Below are 16,336 nucleotides of genomic sequence, written 5' to 3'. Positions count from 1 at the left end.
CGATTCAGAGTTTTAGACGAAGAAACATAGATAAATGTTAGAATGTTTTTATTTAATTAGTTATTAAAATATTTTATGAGAAGAAAATGAGTTGGTTGACAAAGTTGATATCGCAAGCAAAGACTCATCTTTCTGGCATAGCCCCCATGCTGTGTCTCAGAAATAGCTTCAAATAAAATACTGTTTTGCCTTTAAAATGCTCTGAAGGATCATTAAAGGTAAGCAGTCCTGTCTTTCTCATTTCTAAAACTGTTGCAGTGACAGTCGGTCATCAAAACTCCTTCCCCACCTGTCCATTCCTGTTGGATATCCCTGGATGCATTGGAATATATGCTAGGTACTGGAAACATTTTTGACAAGTTTATATATTTGCAATACAGAGGAGCCAAGATCAGAAGTAAAAGCCATTTTATTTTCTTCTGGAAGAAATAGTAGGGAAATAGTAGGCAACTGAGAAAGATTAATCACAGAACCTCTTCCATAAAATTCCTAAGCTCCATTTTTAAATCGGAGGCTGTGTTAGAATATTGCTTAACTCGAATGAGTCTTGTGGTACATCTCTCTCACCCCAGGGAGTAGGGCCTATTAAGTACATTCAGGCTTGCTTCTGGGTAGGATTGTGCTGCCAGCCATGTTCCACAAAGCTTCTGTTATCATGGTTTAAAAAATCTATTCACTATCCACTAGTTAATATTTTCTTAATATTGCACCTGTAGATCATTTTACCTGCCCAGCCTCATTTCAGGTCAAAATATGGAGAAGGAAATCAGTCAGGCTGAACAGTTAAAAAAATGAAAAAGCAAATTAATTAAATCTGGGGTATGAAGGTGGGGCAGAGCCATCATTAAAAAAAAAAACAAGGACTTGTAACAGGGCAAACATCCATGACGTCTTCTCCATCACTCTGCAGCTGCCTGGCTTCTCGGTGAGCTTTGTGCTGGCTGCTTGTCCCCCATGCGCTCACAAACAGAACTGTAAAACTCCAAGAGAAGCTTTGCGGTCTTCATGGGCCTCTCTAGCGCTATGAAGTGTCCACATTTCTCCAGCATATGCACTTGGGAGTTGTGAATGGCAGTGGCTAACATTTCTGCACCAGTAGAATCAAAGACCTGAATGGTAAAGAATTAATGATTTTTCTTGGTGTCTACATTTTTTAAAGATGTAGAGAAATTAGGGAAGAGGCTGATGGAATTGGAAAAGAGAAAAGGCTTCCATGCAATTAACACAAGGATGAAGGAATGTCTGCTGCATTTGTCTAAGAACCACCCTGCCAAACTTAGCTTCCCTAAGCTGCACCTGCAAATGTTTGTATGTTCAGGCACACAGTCTTGACTGGAAGTGCTCAGTAGCCACCTCCCCCTCCACAGGAGCTTGTCCAACTGTTTGATCCCCTGCAGCCCTGTTTTGGGGCTCCTCACCATCTGAGAAAGAATGAAACCCTCTTTCCTTCCCCTTTTGGTATTCTGGAGCTCTAAAGCAAGAGTGTTGAGCCTCAGGCCCTTGGCTCCGATTGACTTGCCTGGGGCCCCACTGCCCTGGGGCCCCTCAGGCAGACTCCGTCTTTTCCTCTCAGCCCCCAATCAGTTGATAGGATGGCTTTATAAAAGGCTGAAATTCTTTTGAGGCTGAGTTACCACCAGTAAAACCTATATGCTGAACATGCGAGCGCCTTTTTGTCTGTCTATTTTTTGGCCCAATTCCTTTTACCTTCAGGCCTACCCACCTACTTGACCTGGCTCTTGGCAGTGCCTCTGAACTAGAATTCAGCCCTGGAGCTTACCTTGTCCTCTCTTCCCCAAATGATCTGTGTTGGGGCTCTGATCCTCCTCATGTTTTCATGGAGAATGAACCTGGACTTGGCACTTGAGATATCTAAGAAACCTTTCAGAATAAGGAAACCCGAGTTAGGACCAAAGCAACAACAAGGCATTGTGGCACCTTAAATATGAGCAGCCATTGGTATAGTGAACTTGGGGCTCATGGGGAGGTACTGGCCTTTTTGGCAAGGATGTCGATGGCCCTGCTCCCCTGCCCTAGGTCCCTCATCCCTCTGAGCTTAGCCACAATCCTCAGAGGCACTGGGGTGGGGAGAACGGATTTTCCCAGTGTAATAATACATTCTGTTGTAATGCGACAAGTGGCTTGCTCTGGAATGGGAAATCAAGATGTATGAAAGGCCTCGCCTTTGTGGAGATGAAACTGTTTAGCTGACATGGAGCACCTCAGCTGCCAGTATGTTCAGACTCTGCTTGGGGTGTGTGGAATGGAGATGCTCACGATGAGCACTTGCACTTCAGAATTCACTGCCAGCGCAGTGACTAACCGTCAGTGGATTTCCACCCCAGACGACTAAATGATGTAGTGGTCCCAGTCCCAGTGCTGGACTGGGACCCAGGAGGTCCAGAGAAGCCTAGTCCCAGACTCTCAGCCTAACCTACTTGACAGGGTTCCTGCTGAGAGAACTCTGTGCCCATGAGGAAAACTTAACCCGCGCACAATTTAAGATAAAACTCTCTTCCCCAGTGCTGTGGCCATGATGGAGATCCTGATCATGGATCTCCTGCTTTGCCTCTGCTTTGACCCTGACAGATGTGCCTCCAACCTGTGTGATAAGACCTGCATTTTGCAGCCTAGTTCAATATGATGGTCGCAGTGGGGAAATTTGGCAGCCTGATCATCAGGCTCTATCCAGTATGTAAGTGCCTGAGGATCATTTTGACAGCCTCTTAAAGTACGTGTGTTGAGAAATGGTCATGCATTTCTCTGGTATGAGCTCCTTTCAAGGCTCTTCGGCCCATCGTCTTTTCTTTCTTCAGTTGTGCCCCTACAACTGTAATAAGGGAAAGCAATAAAAGTTTCCTTGTTAGAGAGCTGGAGATGGATGTTCTGCATTGGTTCTTGTACTTACATGTTATAAAAAACATCTTATGTGGTCTCTGATCATCAAGATACCCCTTTAGGCGCTACGGGGGAAAACGACAACATATGAGTCAGAGGTACAGAAAGGCGGGCTTAGGCTCCTGTCCTGCAACAGTGTGCAGGCGTTCCTTTCTGCAGGCAGTACAGAGTGGCTTACCATAATCCCCAGCAATGCCTTTCCTAGACCAAGAGCTTTTCCACATAATGCTGTTAATCTGCTGTCTCTGAGTTTCTCACAAACCAGAGACCTGAGTGCCAAGTGAAGAGCTTTTGCTTTTCCACTGTGTAACCTCTAGGTGGTGCTGTGGCATAGCAGAGTAATGCAACTACATGGCTGGGAGAATGCATTTTGCTTTGCTTTCACATACAGCACTGCATTTCCCCCACTCTGTAAATACCTGAGAAGTGCTCCTATACAGGAAACTAATAAAATATAGTTATAAACTACTGTTATAGAAATTAGAACAAATAAATTAATTTCACTTCCGATCTGTGCTTGTGATTTTATCATCCAATAGGAATCTTAGCTATGAACTTGTGAAATGGCTGTCGGGTAGGGGGCCTATGCCGGTCATTGTGCATCCCTGTTCTCCTGCGTTCATTCTTGGCCATCTGCTGCCAGGCCATGAAACACTGGCCATCGCTGTCCTTCCTTTCTCTTTGGCTCTTTTCTTGCAATTTAGTTCTGCTAACAGAACTGAAAGGAGGCTCAGCACTGGGGCAGTAGCTGCAGATCCTGGGAGTGGCATGATTACTGTCTCAAGCAGTGGTTTCTTCTTATGCAATGCCTCTGTTGAAGGGTGGTATAGGGGGTGGTGGTAGCTCTCTAGAGAGTACGTGCTTCCTATGCACAGGTTCCATCCCTGGGCAGTGCCGGGGAAGATCCCTTGCTGAAGATCTGGCAGGAGACGGCCTGTCTGGGAAGGCCATATTGAGTTACATGGACCCAGAGTCTGACCGTGCACGAGGCATTCCGTGAGTCAGAGGACGCCAGGAAATGGGGCCGTTTCATCGGACCTGTTGAAGGACCACCTTTATTTGAAACTGAACTCCATCACCCTGAACTATCGCAATTCCATCCAGAGAGTCTTCCTGGACTATTGGGTAATACGGAATATAAATGCAATTATAAATAAATCAATGAAATAAATTCTAGCTGGTCATTATAAGAATAAACTAAAAATGAGTGGCTTTATTTGCTTGCTCCCCTCCCTCCCTCCCTCCCTCCCTCCACATCCTTTTCCCTTCTGAGGCACAGCTTTCAGATGTGAACAGGAGCTCTTTGGGCTTATGGATTGCTTGCAACTCTCTGGGGGCCTTCTAAGCTGAAGGAAAAAAGCTTCAGACTATCCAGTGCAAATGTGCATCTGGAAAAGTGACTGAACCGTCCCTTCAGATTTTAGCCTGTGCAGGGCCAGCAAAGTGGCTCAGGGGAGAGAGAGAGAAGGGGGCACTCAGGAGGGAGAATGCAGGGATGTGAGACATCCCTGTGGCAATTTGGACCATACTTCACCTGCATGTTTACAGTGGTGGGACGAGCCAAGCAAAGCTTGAGTAAGTTTTCTCCCTGCTCTTCATTCACTGGAAGAAGAGTGCCATCAGCAGGGTCCTTAGAATAAACTATTTCTCTTAAGCGTGCAAAGAACTCACTTTCTGTCGGATACTTCAGACCTAAAATTTGGGAGAGAATGCAACGTTTCCATCACCATTAAATAAGCAGCCCCAGACTCACTTCTATTTTGAAACCCTCTTCAGGGCAGCCCCAGGTAAGGAGCATTTCAACAATGGGCTGGACCTGGATCATGTAGTCTGATCCAGAGGCACTGCTCTGTTCGTCCACTGTGGCCTTCTGGGGTGCCCCACCTCTGCCTCTTCGTTAATGACCTGGTGTGTGCTGGGTAATAATAGCCTGAGTGCAATAAGCCCTTAAAAGATGACTCATTTGTTATAGGGTGAATTTTCATGGGCTAGACCCTCTTCATCAGATACACAGAGTGGGCTGCATCCTGCCATTCCATGCAGTTTCCTGGGGTCAAGGAAAGGCTGGATCCAGATGCGATGGGAAGGTGAAATGTTAGACTGAAGAAGGAAGAGGGCCGGGGAGCCACAACCTGAGGGAAGGGCAGGAGGGGGCACCATGGTTGGAGCGGCAGGGTTAGAGCCTGGCCAAAAGGTTCTCAGGTCGCAAGCAGCCCCTTGGATTAGTGCCCTAGCATGGCAGTGCAAGCGCCATCCTCTCTGCTCCTGCTTGTCCGCACCCCTGTGCCCATCGCTGTGTCCTGAAGAATCGCCTTGGAACCACTGCATGTCGGCACTCACCAGCTGGACAGAGGAGGGACAAGCAGCACACCTCCGAGGGGTAGTGAGCTGCATACACGCCAGCAATCATCCCGCCCGTGGACATCCCGACCAGGTGGAAAGGCTTCTTGTTCAGCTCGAGGCACTGGACAAACTGAAATAAGAAGCATGAACGAAGGGTGGCCCAGGCTACCTCGTGGCAGGGGAGACAAAGGGAGGGAAAGCCTCATGATCCGCCCCACGTCCTCCTCCCAGGTCGTATTTTCTCTCGGCTGGGCCATGTTCCCAGCGGGTCATTGTGGCCGGACACCAGTAGCGTCTTGGTTTTCCCTTCGCAGGCTTCCCTGTGCAACCACCACGCCAGTGGAGGTACCGCAGTGCGTGCGACCTGCGCCCGCTCTGCAAACGCACTCTGGAAGTGGGCCAAAGCAGATTGTGCAGAGGCACGACCAGCTGAAGGCCTGTGGCTGCACGGCAGGAAAGAGCTCCCCATGGGGCGCCTCCCCGGGGTGAGATGCATGGTGCTCACCGTTGGCCACATTATGTAGCCCCTGAGCCAGAAAATCCCACAAGCACCTCTTAGGATGGCCGCTGATGGATCTCCCCAAAGAGGGAATGGACCAGGCAGCAAAATAAATCTGCATAGCATTTGCATATTCAGGCAACGAGCCAGCGTACCATAATGGCTAGGGTGGGACTCTGCTGACCTGGGTTCTGGTCTCTGCTTGGCCGCCGTGGGCTCAGTGGAGGACTTTGGGCCAGGCACTGACCTGCAGCCTCACCTTTCAGAGTCTGTTTTAACTGCAGTGCTGCATTTTAAATCTTCATATTGCTGTGACGCCTTACTTTACAGTTTGAATTGCCATGATCTGCCCAGAGAGCTCTGCTTTTGGGGCAATACAGAATATAATTGAAGGGAAGTGACAGGATATTTCCAGTTGGAAGGCTTCTACACTGGTACCTCTGTTCTTCAGTGTTTCCATTTGCTATATGTTTAAATTCTGCATCCCACTTTTTGAGGGGAGTCCCTCAAAAAAGAGTTCAGATATCAAACTCAGCATAAAACAAAGCCAACAATAATTGCACCAGGAGCAGGAGTTCAAGAAAGGGGAACCAAAGTAGCATTTGGGGCGGGGGGGGGGGGGGGATAGTGTTGAGAGGAATGCCTTCTTGAATGAGCAGCTTTAAGCTGGTCCTTCAAACACTTTTAATCCCCCTTCCTGTTAACAGCTCATTCTCCTCGGTTGCAGCAATCAGTCATGAACACAACAATATTCTTTGATGGGGCTCCAGGAGGGAGGGTCTCTTACCAGAGCCCCTCAGCTGCCGGCAGCTGTGTCACCCTTAACCACTGTCGGGCAGCTGATGAGGGGCTTTAATGGGCTCATTCAAGCCCCCATATTTAGGACCTATCCACAGACACCCCCCCACCACACTTCACCAGGGAGTCCAAGAATACAGGCAGTTGTATCCGCACAAGCAACCATAACATCCAACCTATTAGGATTATCTGAAAGTCACACCGTAGAGAATGAGCCAAGAGAGCAGTGTAGGGACTAGCAGGCCAGACTCTCTGGTTGGGGGAAAACATTTCTGAGTGGCCGTGCTGTTCATGGGCGACGTGAGGTTAGCCACAGAATGGTGCGCCCCGCTTTGCCGCTGCCTGTCAGCTCCCAACGTGCAACGCTGCTGTGGGCGGCTTAAAGCGGGGCTTACCTGGTGGACCCTTTTAGCCTGAGCAGCCACTGTGTAACTTTCTCCCAGCAAGCGGGTGGTGTCTCCATGGCCGGGCATGTCAAGGCAGACCACGTGCAGGTCCTGGGGGAAGAGCTGTGAAAAGATGGCGGGAGGAATTGCGCTGAGGAATCTGAAGAGCAACAACCGGGTTTCTGTATCTTCAAAGGGTGGAGTGGCTAATGACTTCTGTGGCTGACTCTGGAGAAAACATCCTGGAGTCGGCAGTGATGAAGCACGAGTGAGCTTGCCTAGATCCACGGGGCAAGTGACCCAAGCAGGTCTCAGGTTAGGATCAAACACTTTCGTGTTTCTTCCCCGTCGTCACTCGCCTTCTCTACTTGGAGTGGTTCCTGCCAACAGCACAGTTCAGTAAACTGTTTGGGCAGGTATCACAATGTGAAGATGTGTGTTTCAAAGGAACCCGCTAACTATTTTCCATTCTATTTTAAATTTTACCCCTCAAAAATACCAGGAGTAGCTCCGTTCAGCAAAGACGTCATTAGCACACCTAGAGTGGGGGTGGAGCTCATTTGCTCCGTTTAGCCTTTAGCTCCCGTCAGGCCCAGCGGCACGAGAGAGGGGGCAGCTGCAGGCACCGCGGGAGGGGGGCCTTCGGGGCACGCTGCACTGGAGATGCTGCACTGCGGGTGCCAGGCCGCTTGAAAGGAGGAGGACAGCACACGAGCATGGCGGATTCTCCTTTTTTACCCCCGATAGAAACCTACTTTGATCATATTTAGCCAAATGTCTTTGTTGAGTGAAAACCCGTGCAGCATCAGGATGGATGGCTGGGCTCCTGGCTCTCCTCGGGAGAAGTAGGTGAATCTGTATCCCTCGTGATCGATGTGCTTCACTTTCACACCTCGCTTCTGACGCTTGAACCTAGACGTATGGAGAGAAGCGTGGTGAGCAGGCCAGTTGGTTGGTTGTGTGCCGGAAGGAAGCTTTCCATAGGGAGGGCCTTCCAGGGCCGGCTGGGCTGCTTCCTTCTGTGGAGCCTCGGCCAGTGGAGAAGGGAATGCAGGGCAGTGTGGCAGAGTGGGAACAAAAATGCCGCCTGCCAGAGGACCCTCACTGCTCCGGCAAGCAGGTGGGCTGATGAAGATCTTTTCTGAGACCTTCATGTTTACTATTCATAGGCACCTTTCCCCAGCCTGATGCCCTGCAAATGCTCTGGGTGCGAATTCCCATCAGCCCTAGCCAGCATGACTAGTTGCCAGAAGTGCTGGGAATTTCAGTCCATAATGGCTGGAGGGCTCCAGGCTGGAGAAGGCTGGCATAGAGGAAGCTGGAACAGAAGCTGCACATATTCAGCTTCCCATTTTTTGACACAGTTCCTACTTCACACACGCTGTCCGAAAAGTAACCCTCAATGTTGTTTGCATTTCTGCTTGACAGTGAAAGGCTGCATTTAAACTCAAGTGGTTGCCCTGTGAGCCTGTGCAGCCAGAAGTGAGCCGTATTGGAGGTGGCAGAGCTTCCGCCCTGGTGATTACGCACGGGAGGGTCTTCCATCTCGATCAGGGGCGGCAACATTAATGCAACCAGGGCCAAGGATGCCTGGTGGTGGTGCTGCTGCTGCTGCTGAGAGTGGGCACATTTGTCCCATGGCTATTTCTGCCCATGCACAATTATTTTCAAGCTCTCCCCTTTTCTTGACCCCCTTCCAGAATTCTCACTTTTCTCGCCCCACTTCCTTTCGTTCTTGTTCTCCTTCCCCCGGCACCTCCCTTCTCGCCCTCTTGTTCCACCCTACTCGCTGCACCGCATCTGCTTCTTGCCTCACTTATGTTGGGAATGGAAGGGGTGGTTGCTCCTGGCATACATTTCAAGGTCAGGCAGTTTCAGACTCAGAGGAGGAAGAAGAAGGGCCCTGGGAACCGGCAGCCTCAGACATCAAGATGGAGGAAATGGAGGATTTTCTCTCGAGGCCACCCTCTCCAGGTGTGGAGGCCGACTTTGAGCCAGGATCTACAACTGCAGGGAAGGGAGGTGGGAAAGGAGCTGCAGGGGTCAGCCGAGCCTGGTGCAACTCTTGATCCCATGGCACAGTGTCAGGAGACAAGGGCTGGCCAGCTGGAGGGGTGGCATACAGAGAGACACTCACCCACCTCCAAAAGGGCTACCCCTGCATTGGGGTGACACCCCGGGGTACTCAAAAAGAGGGTTCTTGGAAGTCATTTCTAGTTTGGATTCAACGAGCTGCTCTGAACATGTGCAGAGACTCATCCTGTGGCGATTGTGCTTACTTTGAGGAATAAAGCGCTTTTGCAAAGGAGTGGCCTGTTACTTGGAATGTGCAAAGGGGGAAACTAGCTCCACGGAAGCAGGAAGCTGGGAGATCAGAGGCTTAGGCCTTCAGGGAGCCAGAAGGTGCCGGCTGTCAGCCCTGATCTAACTCTCATCCAGGGCTAGAACCTCCAGGGCTGATCTCTCTCTGCTCACTTTTACAAAGCTGCCTTCCTGGATTTTGATCTTGCCCTGGATGCTGCTCCCTCATTAAGAACCAAGTAGTGGACCAAATATGAACATCATCCCATTTATTGTACTAGATATTCACTCACCACAATATGCTCCGGAATATCAGCGAGGGCAACTTCTCATACTTTTTGATTAAGGAAGGTGCTAAGAGACCCAGAGTGATGCGTAGGATGGTCTTGATCATGGTGAGGTCCATGCCTGCTACTTAAGGTGGTTCTGTGATGTCTGCATTTGAAAAAAGAAACAGGCAGGAGTAGGAAAGAACAAAGCCCAGCAGCTGTCCAGTGTATGTGTCTGCATGTATATGCATGTATTTAAGAGTCTAATAAAATGCAAATTAAAACAGTAGCTAAGAGGGATTTTTTCAGGATCGCTTTGAGAGCAATCCTGAGGTCCCCAGACACAGAAGACCCTAGCGGTGTTTGGCTGCCCATCTTCAATGCTGGGCAATCGTTCCAACCTCAGAGGCGGAGACCCCCTCTCCAGCCTCTGCAACTGGTATGGGAAAGACCAGGTCAGCTGCTGCTTCAAGGTCTGAAAAGCACCCCAGAGACGGGGTTCAGGAGGTGGGGAGGAGACTGGTGCCACTCAGATGCAACGTATCCTCAGCCTCCTTCCCCGTCTCTGGAGCTCTGCAGTCCACAGCCACAGCCAGCTACCCAGCTGTTCTCCAGAGCAGAAGGATCGTGGAGGTGCTGCTCCCACCCTGTATAGGATTCCCCTATGTGAGCCGTCCCATGGCTATAAGCGATGGGACAGCATACAAAAGCTATACACACATACATAATCCTCTGAGTTTAGAGGCGGCATGCAGTCCCGTAGGATTGTGCCCTGAGCTGCAGTAGGGTGAGCGTGGTTGTAAATTCATTTCTGCACAAGAGAGGGTTTCTCCAGGTTGCTGGAATGGGGGGCACTGCCAGTGGTCCTCTGCCACGCTCTGGTGGCCGGGTGCAACACAAGCGTGGGAATCTCGGCCGGTATGGATTGCTGCCGCAGGAATTATGCCTGTGGCAGCGTTGACTTTGCTGGGCATCATGGAAGACTCAAGCCTCCACCTTTTTACAGCACACACATTCTTAGTTTCCTAACAACTCACATCGCCATCTAGATTTGGATGAGTTGCAATGATCAAACTGACATTGGAGACCACAGGTTCTGTTGAATAACTTGAAAATTATTTCAACATATATTTGAAGTGGAAACAATTGTGAACAGAGGTGCAAACAGAAGTGGAAACAATTATTTCCACTTCTCTCTGCAAATGTGTAGGACAACTTTCAATAATAAAAGGAAACTATTAAATTGCCAAAATGCATATACAAAACACAGATTAAAGTGTTGTAAGCCACCCCGAGGCTTCGGCGAATGGGGCGGCATAAAAATGTTTTAATAAATAAATAAATAAATAAATAAATAAATAAATAAATAACGAGAACAAATTCACCATCCAAAATCTAAAATACAGAACAAGCTACAGTCCAATTAAAGTCACAACTCTCTTAAAAACAGTTTTAGTATCATTTCCCTTTGAAGTGGAAGTGTACAATCTGGGGTTCTCTGCTCTCACCCCTGCTGAATTTCCCCACATCCACTATGCCACCCTCCACTCTCTCCCTCAGCGATCTCAATTAATATTGCCATTTACCTGCCAGTGCTATGATGAGAAAATACCCCTCTGTATCGAGATGTCTCAGGTGTGTCAGTGTTTGTGTCCACACATGGGCACTGACTACTGAGGCTTCACTGCATGCAGTCCTTGGGACGTAAGAGGTTGTGCACCCCAGAGACAGGTGTCCTGTGTGTTTACCTGGTCTACTGTCCAGGTGCTCACTGTGGATGGACCACTCCAAGGCCCCTCCTCGCTCCCCTTAAATGGGATTTCGGCTGAGCAGCCTCCCAGACAGGGGATCTATTCAAATGGAGGATGGTTCTATATCAGTCCCTTAAACGGAGCTGTAAATACTAGAAGGAACCACTAAACACTAGAAGGAAACAGAAATGGTTTAAAAGTTGCCTCACTATGTATTTACAGTGCATCCTTATGCTAAGTTCAGCAGAAAAAGTGTCTATAGCTCCCAGCATGGACAGCCTTTTTCTGCCTAAACGAGCTTAGGGCTGCACCTCTAATTTTACTTTATTCCATTTCATCCTTGTCAATATATGGATGTGTCGGACAGCAACGTCGATCATCACCAGCCAGCATAGCCAATGGAAAATAGTATGAAATGTGGCTATTGAAGGCCAGGTGATGCCAAGCACTGGGCTTGTAACCGGATTACCTTTCAGTAATTGTTTGCATGGGACCCTTGCAAAATTCACTGTGCTGTTTCCTGGTAGACAGAAGAACTGAATTGTCTGGGCCACCATTTGTAGGGTTTGTTTTTCCTACATTCTATAAGAAAGGCACTGTGGGACATTTTATTATTTATTTATTTATTTATTTATTTATCGATTTATATCCTGCCTTTTTCCTACAAAGGGCTCAAGGCAGCTTACATCATTCTCCTCCTCCATCTTATCCCCACCACAACAACCCTGTGAGGTAGGTTGGGCTGAGAGTCTGTGACTGGCCCAAAGTCACCCAGTTGTCTCCATGGCTGAGTGGGGACTAGAACCCAGATCGTCTGAGTCCCAGTCCCAGCTCTTAGCCACTACACCACACAGATCTCTCCATTTCCAGTCAATTGTCCAGATCGCCTGTTTTCAAGGTTTTTTTCTAAAGGCATCTAGGCGGGCTAATGTGGAAAGTTTCCTTGAAAAGGGTTTGGAAAAAAAACTTTTTATTTACTCAGCATTTTAAAGTTTAAATACATTTTTAATCTGGTTTTATTAATATGCTCAGTTGCATTTTATCTTGTTATTATAGTTGTAGATCGTTTATATTTATTGTTTATTTATATTATAAGCCATACTGAGACAATTTGGTTTGTATAGGATGCGATAAAAATGTTCTAAATAAATAAGTTAAAAACACTGGCAAGACCAAAGTTGGATATGAATGCAGGTTTACCTAGAAACATACTCACTGTATTTTGTTCACCCAATATTCTCTCTAGGGCTATGCCAAGGGTAACCCAGTTCTGTGTGCTTTCCAAGGTAGTAGGCAGTACACAGTCCAGACTGGCTGCTGTCTCCGACGTCACGAATCTGCCCCCTCCCTCCCCCATCTCTGGAGCCCTGCTGCTTTGAATTAAACTTTCAAAATTAAACAAAAAGATGGCACATATTGAAAAGAATAAACATACGAGTAATCATGGTGAGACGAGTGAGCTGAATTAGTCTTTGAACTGCTACTAGCGTGCAATCTGGCTTTTATATTATGTATTTCCAGCCTGTCTGCTGAACTTGGGAACCACCTATAGGGCTTGTGTCTTGCCAGGAGGCGGGAGGAACGGGGCTTACCCTGTGAGAGAAAATTGGCCGGAACTCTAGTTTTAACATCTGATTGCAGCTTAACTGGTGCTGAGGCATTCTCCTCACAGAAAGAGCTGGCTTTGGTGAATCACAGAATAGCAGAGTCGGAAGGGGCCGGGAAGGCCATCGGGTGCAACCCCCTGCTGGTGCAGGACACCACGTTACACCACCCCACCCAGCTGGCTCTCCTGTTTCTTTTCGAATGTCTCCAGTGTGGGAGAGCCCACCACCTCTCTGGGCAGCTGGTTCCACTGCCGTACTGCTCTGACTGTGAGGAAGCTCTTCCTGATGTTCAGCCTGAATCTGGGCTGTCACAGCTTGAATTGATTATTCTGTATCAGCGGGCATCAGCGAGAAGAGAGCTTGACCTTCCTCTTTGTGACAGCCTTTGGGGTACTTATAGAGGGATATCACATCCCCCCTCAGTCTTCTCTTCTCCAGGCTGAACACGCCCAGTTCTCTCATGAAGTCCGGGTCATGTCCATGTGGATCAGCTGGATGCATTTCTAACCCCTCTGTTAAGCTGGATCCTCTTCCTGTCTGATTTGGAGATCAATTTTTGCTCATCATTGTGCCTAAATTAACAGGTAAGGTTTGCAAAACTGCCAATCAGTCTGCTTAATGTTCTTAGATGTCATGCATGTAAGAAGGAGCAAAAGAGAGCTTTCCAGCTAGCTGCTGCTGACGGCAGCATCTTGCAGCTTTCTCTGTTGCAATGTTGGGTCATGATGATTAGAGATGGTGGGAGCAGTAGTCAGCACATCTAGAAGGCACCAGAATGGGGAAAGCTGCAAGCCCCTGTATGTCACCAGAATTTGCATCCCATAAGAAACTGCTTTTCCCAGCATTGGACTGTGCACTTTTACCCCAGTCACCCTGCACTGGTCTAAAGCTAAGCAACAGCTCCTCTCCTAAGAAGAATTGAAGCACCAGCGATCAGCATTATTATCACATCACACTTGTACCCTCCCCTTTTTCCACTTGCAAGGAACTCAAGGCAGCTCACAGGACTGCCCTCCTCGCAAGATGGTCTCGTCCTCACCACAACAACCCCACAAGGTAGGCTGGGCTGGCCCGAAGTCCCCCAGTGAGCTCAATGGCTCTCTCACCACAGTGCCACCTGGCTCGGTTAACCTGCAGGTGTAACAAGCCCTCGTGTTTCCATCCTGTGCTGTGCAGAGGCAAGCACTGTGCCTGACGCGGTAGACTGAACGGCCACCACGTCTTGCTCAGCTTGCCGGTCTCCACTCACCTTGCGGAGTCGCTTGCAGCAGAACCTTCTGCTCAGAAATAAAGTCCCATTTGGCACAAGGGGATTTAATCCGGGGAAGTCTGTCTAGCGCTGCAGCCAGAAAGGCACCCGCACCAACATACAGCCTCTCTGGAAAATCCACTGACTTCTGATGAGTCTTACCTGGTAGGAGATGTTCTGAAGAAGTCCTCGCTCTCGCTCCCCCTTGCTGCTGCCGTTGCTGGGATCTCCCTCTTGAAGCCGGGCGGAGGAGTCCTTTAAAACCCTCCGGTCCAGTGGAGGTGTTGTGTCTGCCAAGCCTGCCTCCCACATCTGGAGGCTCTCGGCCATGCAAGCCGCATTCTGGAGCCTGGTTAATACTCACTGGCCTCCCACTGCCGCTGTGAAACCACCAGAGGTCCTATGACGCAATGCTAAGGGCCTATGACTACTACATCCATGCAACCTCCAGGCTTCTCGCTGTGTGTCTTGGCGGCAGTAATTCCAGCTGTAATTAGATGCCTATCCCCATTTCACTGGGGTGGCCAGTGGTGGCTCCGTCCCGTGGGCAGAAGGCACCAGGCTGATGACTCTGCTGCCTCTGGCCACTCCCCACCAGCAAATCCCAAAGAACAAACTGATGCTAGTCCCTCAGGGCCACCTCAGCTCCAGCCCAGGGAAAATGGCATCTCTCAGAAGAAGAGTTTTCCAGAAAGCCCAAAAGAGTCCCAGGGGCTTGGTGTGAAATGCATTTCAGAGAGCAGAGAGAATGACTTGGTTCAGATAGCAGAAAGCCCTCACTTAAGGGCGAGTGTGGGTTCTCACTGTGCTATGGGTTATTGTCCATGATGTCCGAGCCCGACTGTGAAGCACAAAAGCCCATGAACAGAACCCACGACGTGCAGTTTGCCATGGCTGGTTATCTCAGCTGGGTCCAGGAAAATGGAACGTATGTTCCAGCAAGCGCCTGTGGGTCAGCAGCACTCCGCCCGTGCCACGAGTGCGCCTCATCCCGCTGCCTGAAGCCAGAAGGGAGGTTGGAATCAGTTGGTGGCTCCACTGCTGTTACAGAACTCGCACCCGTGATCTTCTGCCAGGGCAAAACAATGCTAGAGAAAGAGGACTAGTGAGTCTGCGGCCAAGAGGAAGAGCAGTGATTTCCCTGCCCAGCGATTTCCCTTCTCCCTGCCCTTTCGCCCTCTTATGTTTCTGCAGGTATCAGGCTGATACTACTGGATTGGTAGCAGTGCTATTTCCAGTGGGGGCGCTTCCACACGGAGAGCCCCTCCACTGCCTTTTGTGACCACGTTCTGTCCTTTTTTCTTAACGGATTTTCTGAAGTACGGAAAAATGAGCAGTAGGGAAACTCGGGGTGGGGCTGCAAATGGAAGATGGTGACCTCCCGGACTTCCCTAAATTCCATGAATCAGGCAGGGCAATGGAGCTATGAAAGCCAATCTGGAAGCAGTATCAGAGGGAAGGAGCTTCTGCAGCACTGGAGAAATGCGCAGGTCTTAGTGCTGTTGGACATCTAAATTGCTGGAGCCACATCAATAAATATCATGACAATATCATAAGATGGAGCAGAGGTCTGCTTCAGCACGGGTCGGTTGCTTTTCAAACAATATTTATTAAATAAAGACTAAGAGAAATATAAAGAATAAAAATATACATAGATTTATTTAATTAAATTGAAATTAGAAAAATATACTAAAGATAGAAAAAGGAGATGGTCCATGAGTAGGTAGGTAGACAAAAATGGTTGTTTCTGGTTGTAAAACACATTATTCCAAAAATTCTTAAACAAAGTCACTCTCCCAATAAGTAAGTCTGGTTGTGATCTGTAATGGCTTCTCATAAAATAAGTTAGTTTGGTGACTGTCAATGTGAAAGGTGACATTATTATCTTTTTGATGCAACATTTAGACTTTGTTCTTTGGAACTGGGCAGCGTATGAAGAGGTTTTTGATGGGGTCCTGGCATTTCTTATTGTTGGATGATAAAACAGTTTATACAAGTTCATGTGTTTGTTCATGAGTTTGTATGTAAATTATTTTATATTTATGTCATGGTGTTTAATTATTTTAATGTTTGTAAGCCACCCAGAGAGTACTGGCTGTGGGGCAGCACAGAAATGTAGTCCGTGAGATGAACAGAACTGGAAAGCTGGGATGGGGTATTTATCTCTCCCTGCAGCTGCTGATTCCCCCTGCCAAAGTCCTTCTGCTTGCAGGGCCCGTCTCAACACCGCCCAGC

General features: G+C 48.6%; 1 protein-coding gene across 1 annotated transcript; it reads right to left on the bottom strand.

The window, feature by feature from the left end:
- Positions 1–853: 853 nt before the first annotated feature.
- LOC123034379 (monoacylglycerol lipase ABHD6-like) lies at positions 854–9,631 on the bottom strand. The gene is made up of 8 exons (XM_044451707.1): positions 9,519–9,631; positions 7,680–7,836; positions 6,934–7,047; positions 5,239–5,371; positions 4,433–4,590; positions 2,909–2,963; positions 1,781–1,881; positions 854–1,109 (listed from the first exon to the last, which is right to left on the bottom strand). Exons 1-8 carry the CDS (start codon positions 9,629–9,631, stop codon positions 900–902), a joined length of 1,041 nt encoding a protein of 346 aa, XP_044307642.1. The 3' UTR covers positions 854–899.
- Between the last annotated feature and the right edge of the window lie 6,705 nt (positions 9,632–16,336).

Source organism: Varanus komodoensis, unplaced genomic scaffold, assembly GCF_004798865.1.
Source record: "Varanus komodoensis strain SLA01 unplaced genomic scaffold, ASM479886v1 scaffold6_4, whole genome shotgun sequence".
Lineage (NCBI taxonomy): Eukaryota > Metazoa > Chordata > Lepidosauria > Squamata > Varanidae > Varanus > Varanus komodoensis.
This window is presented reverse-complemented; position numbering and strand designations above follow the sequence as displayed.

Bases quoted from the DNA above. Each gene is read 5' to 3' on its own strand.
- LOC123034379 (XM_044451707.1), bottom strand. From the start codon at position 9,631: ATGGACCTCACCATGATCAAGACCATCCTACGCATCACTCTGGGTCTC. The intron at 5,372-6,933 runs GTAAGCCCCGCT...TTCTTATTTCAG, and splicing joins AGGCTAAAAGGGTCCACCAG to TTTGTCCAGTGCCTCGAGCT. The intron at 2,964-4,432 runs GTGAAGTATGGT...TTTCCCCCGTAG, and splicing joins CCACCACTGTAAACATGCAG to CGCCTAAAGGGGTATCTTGA.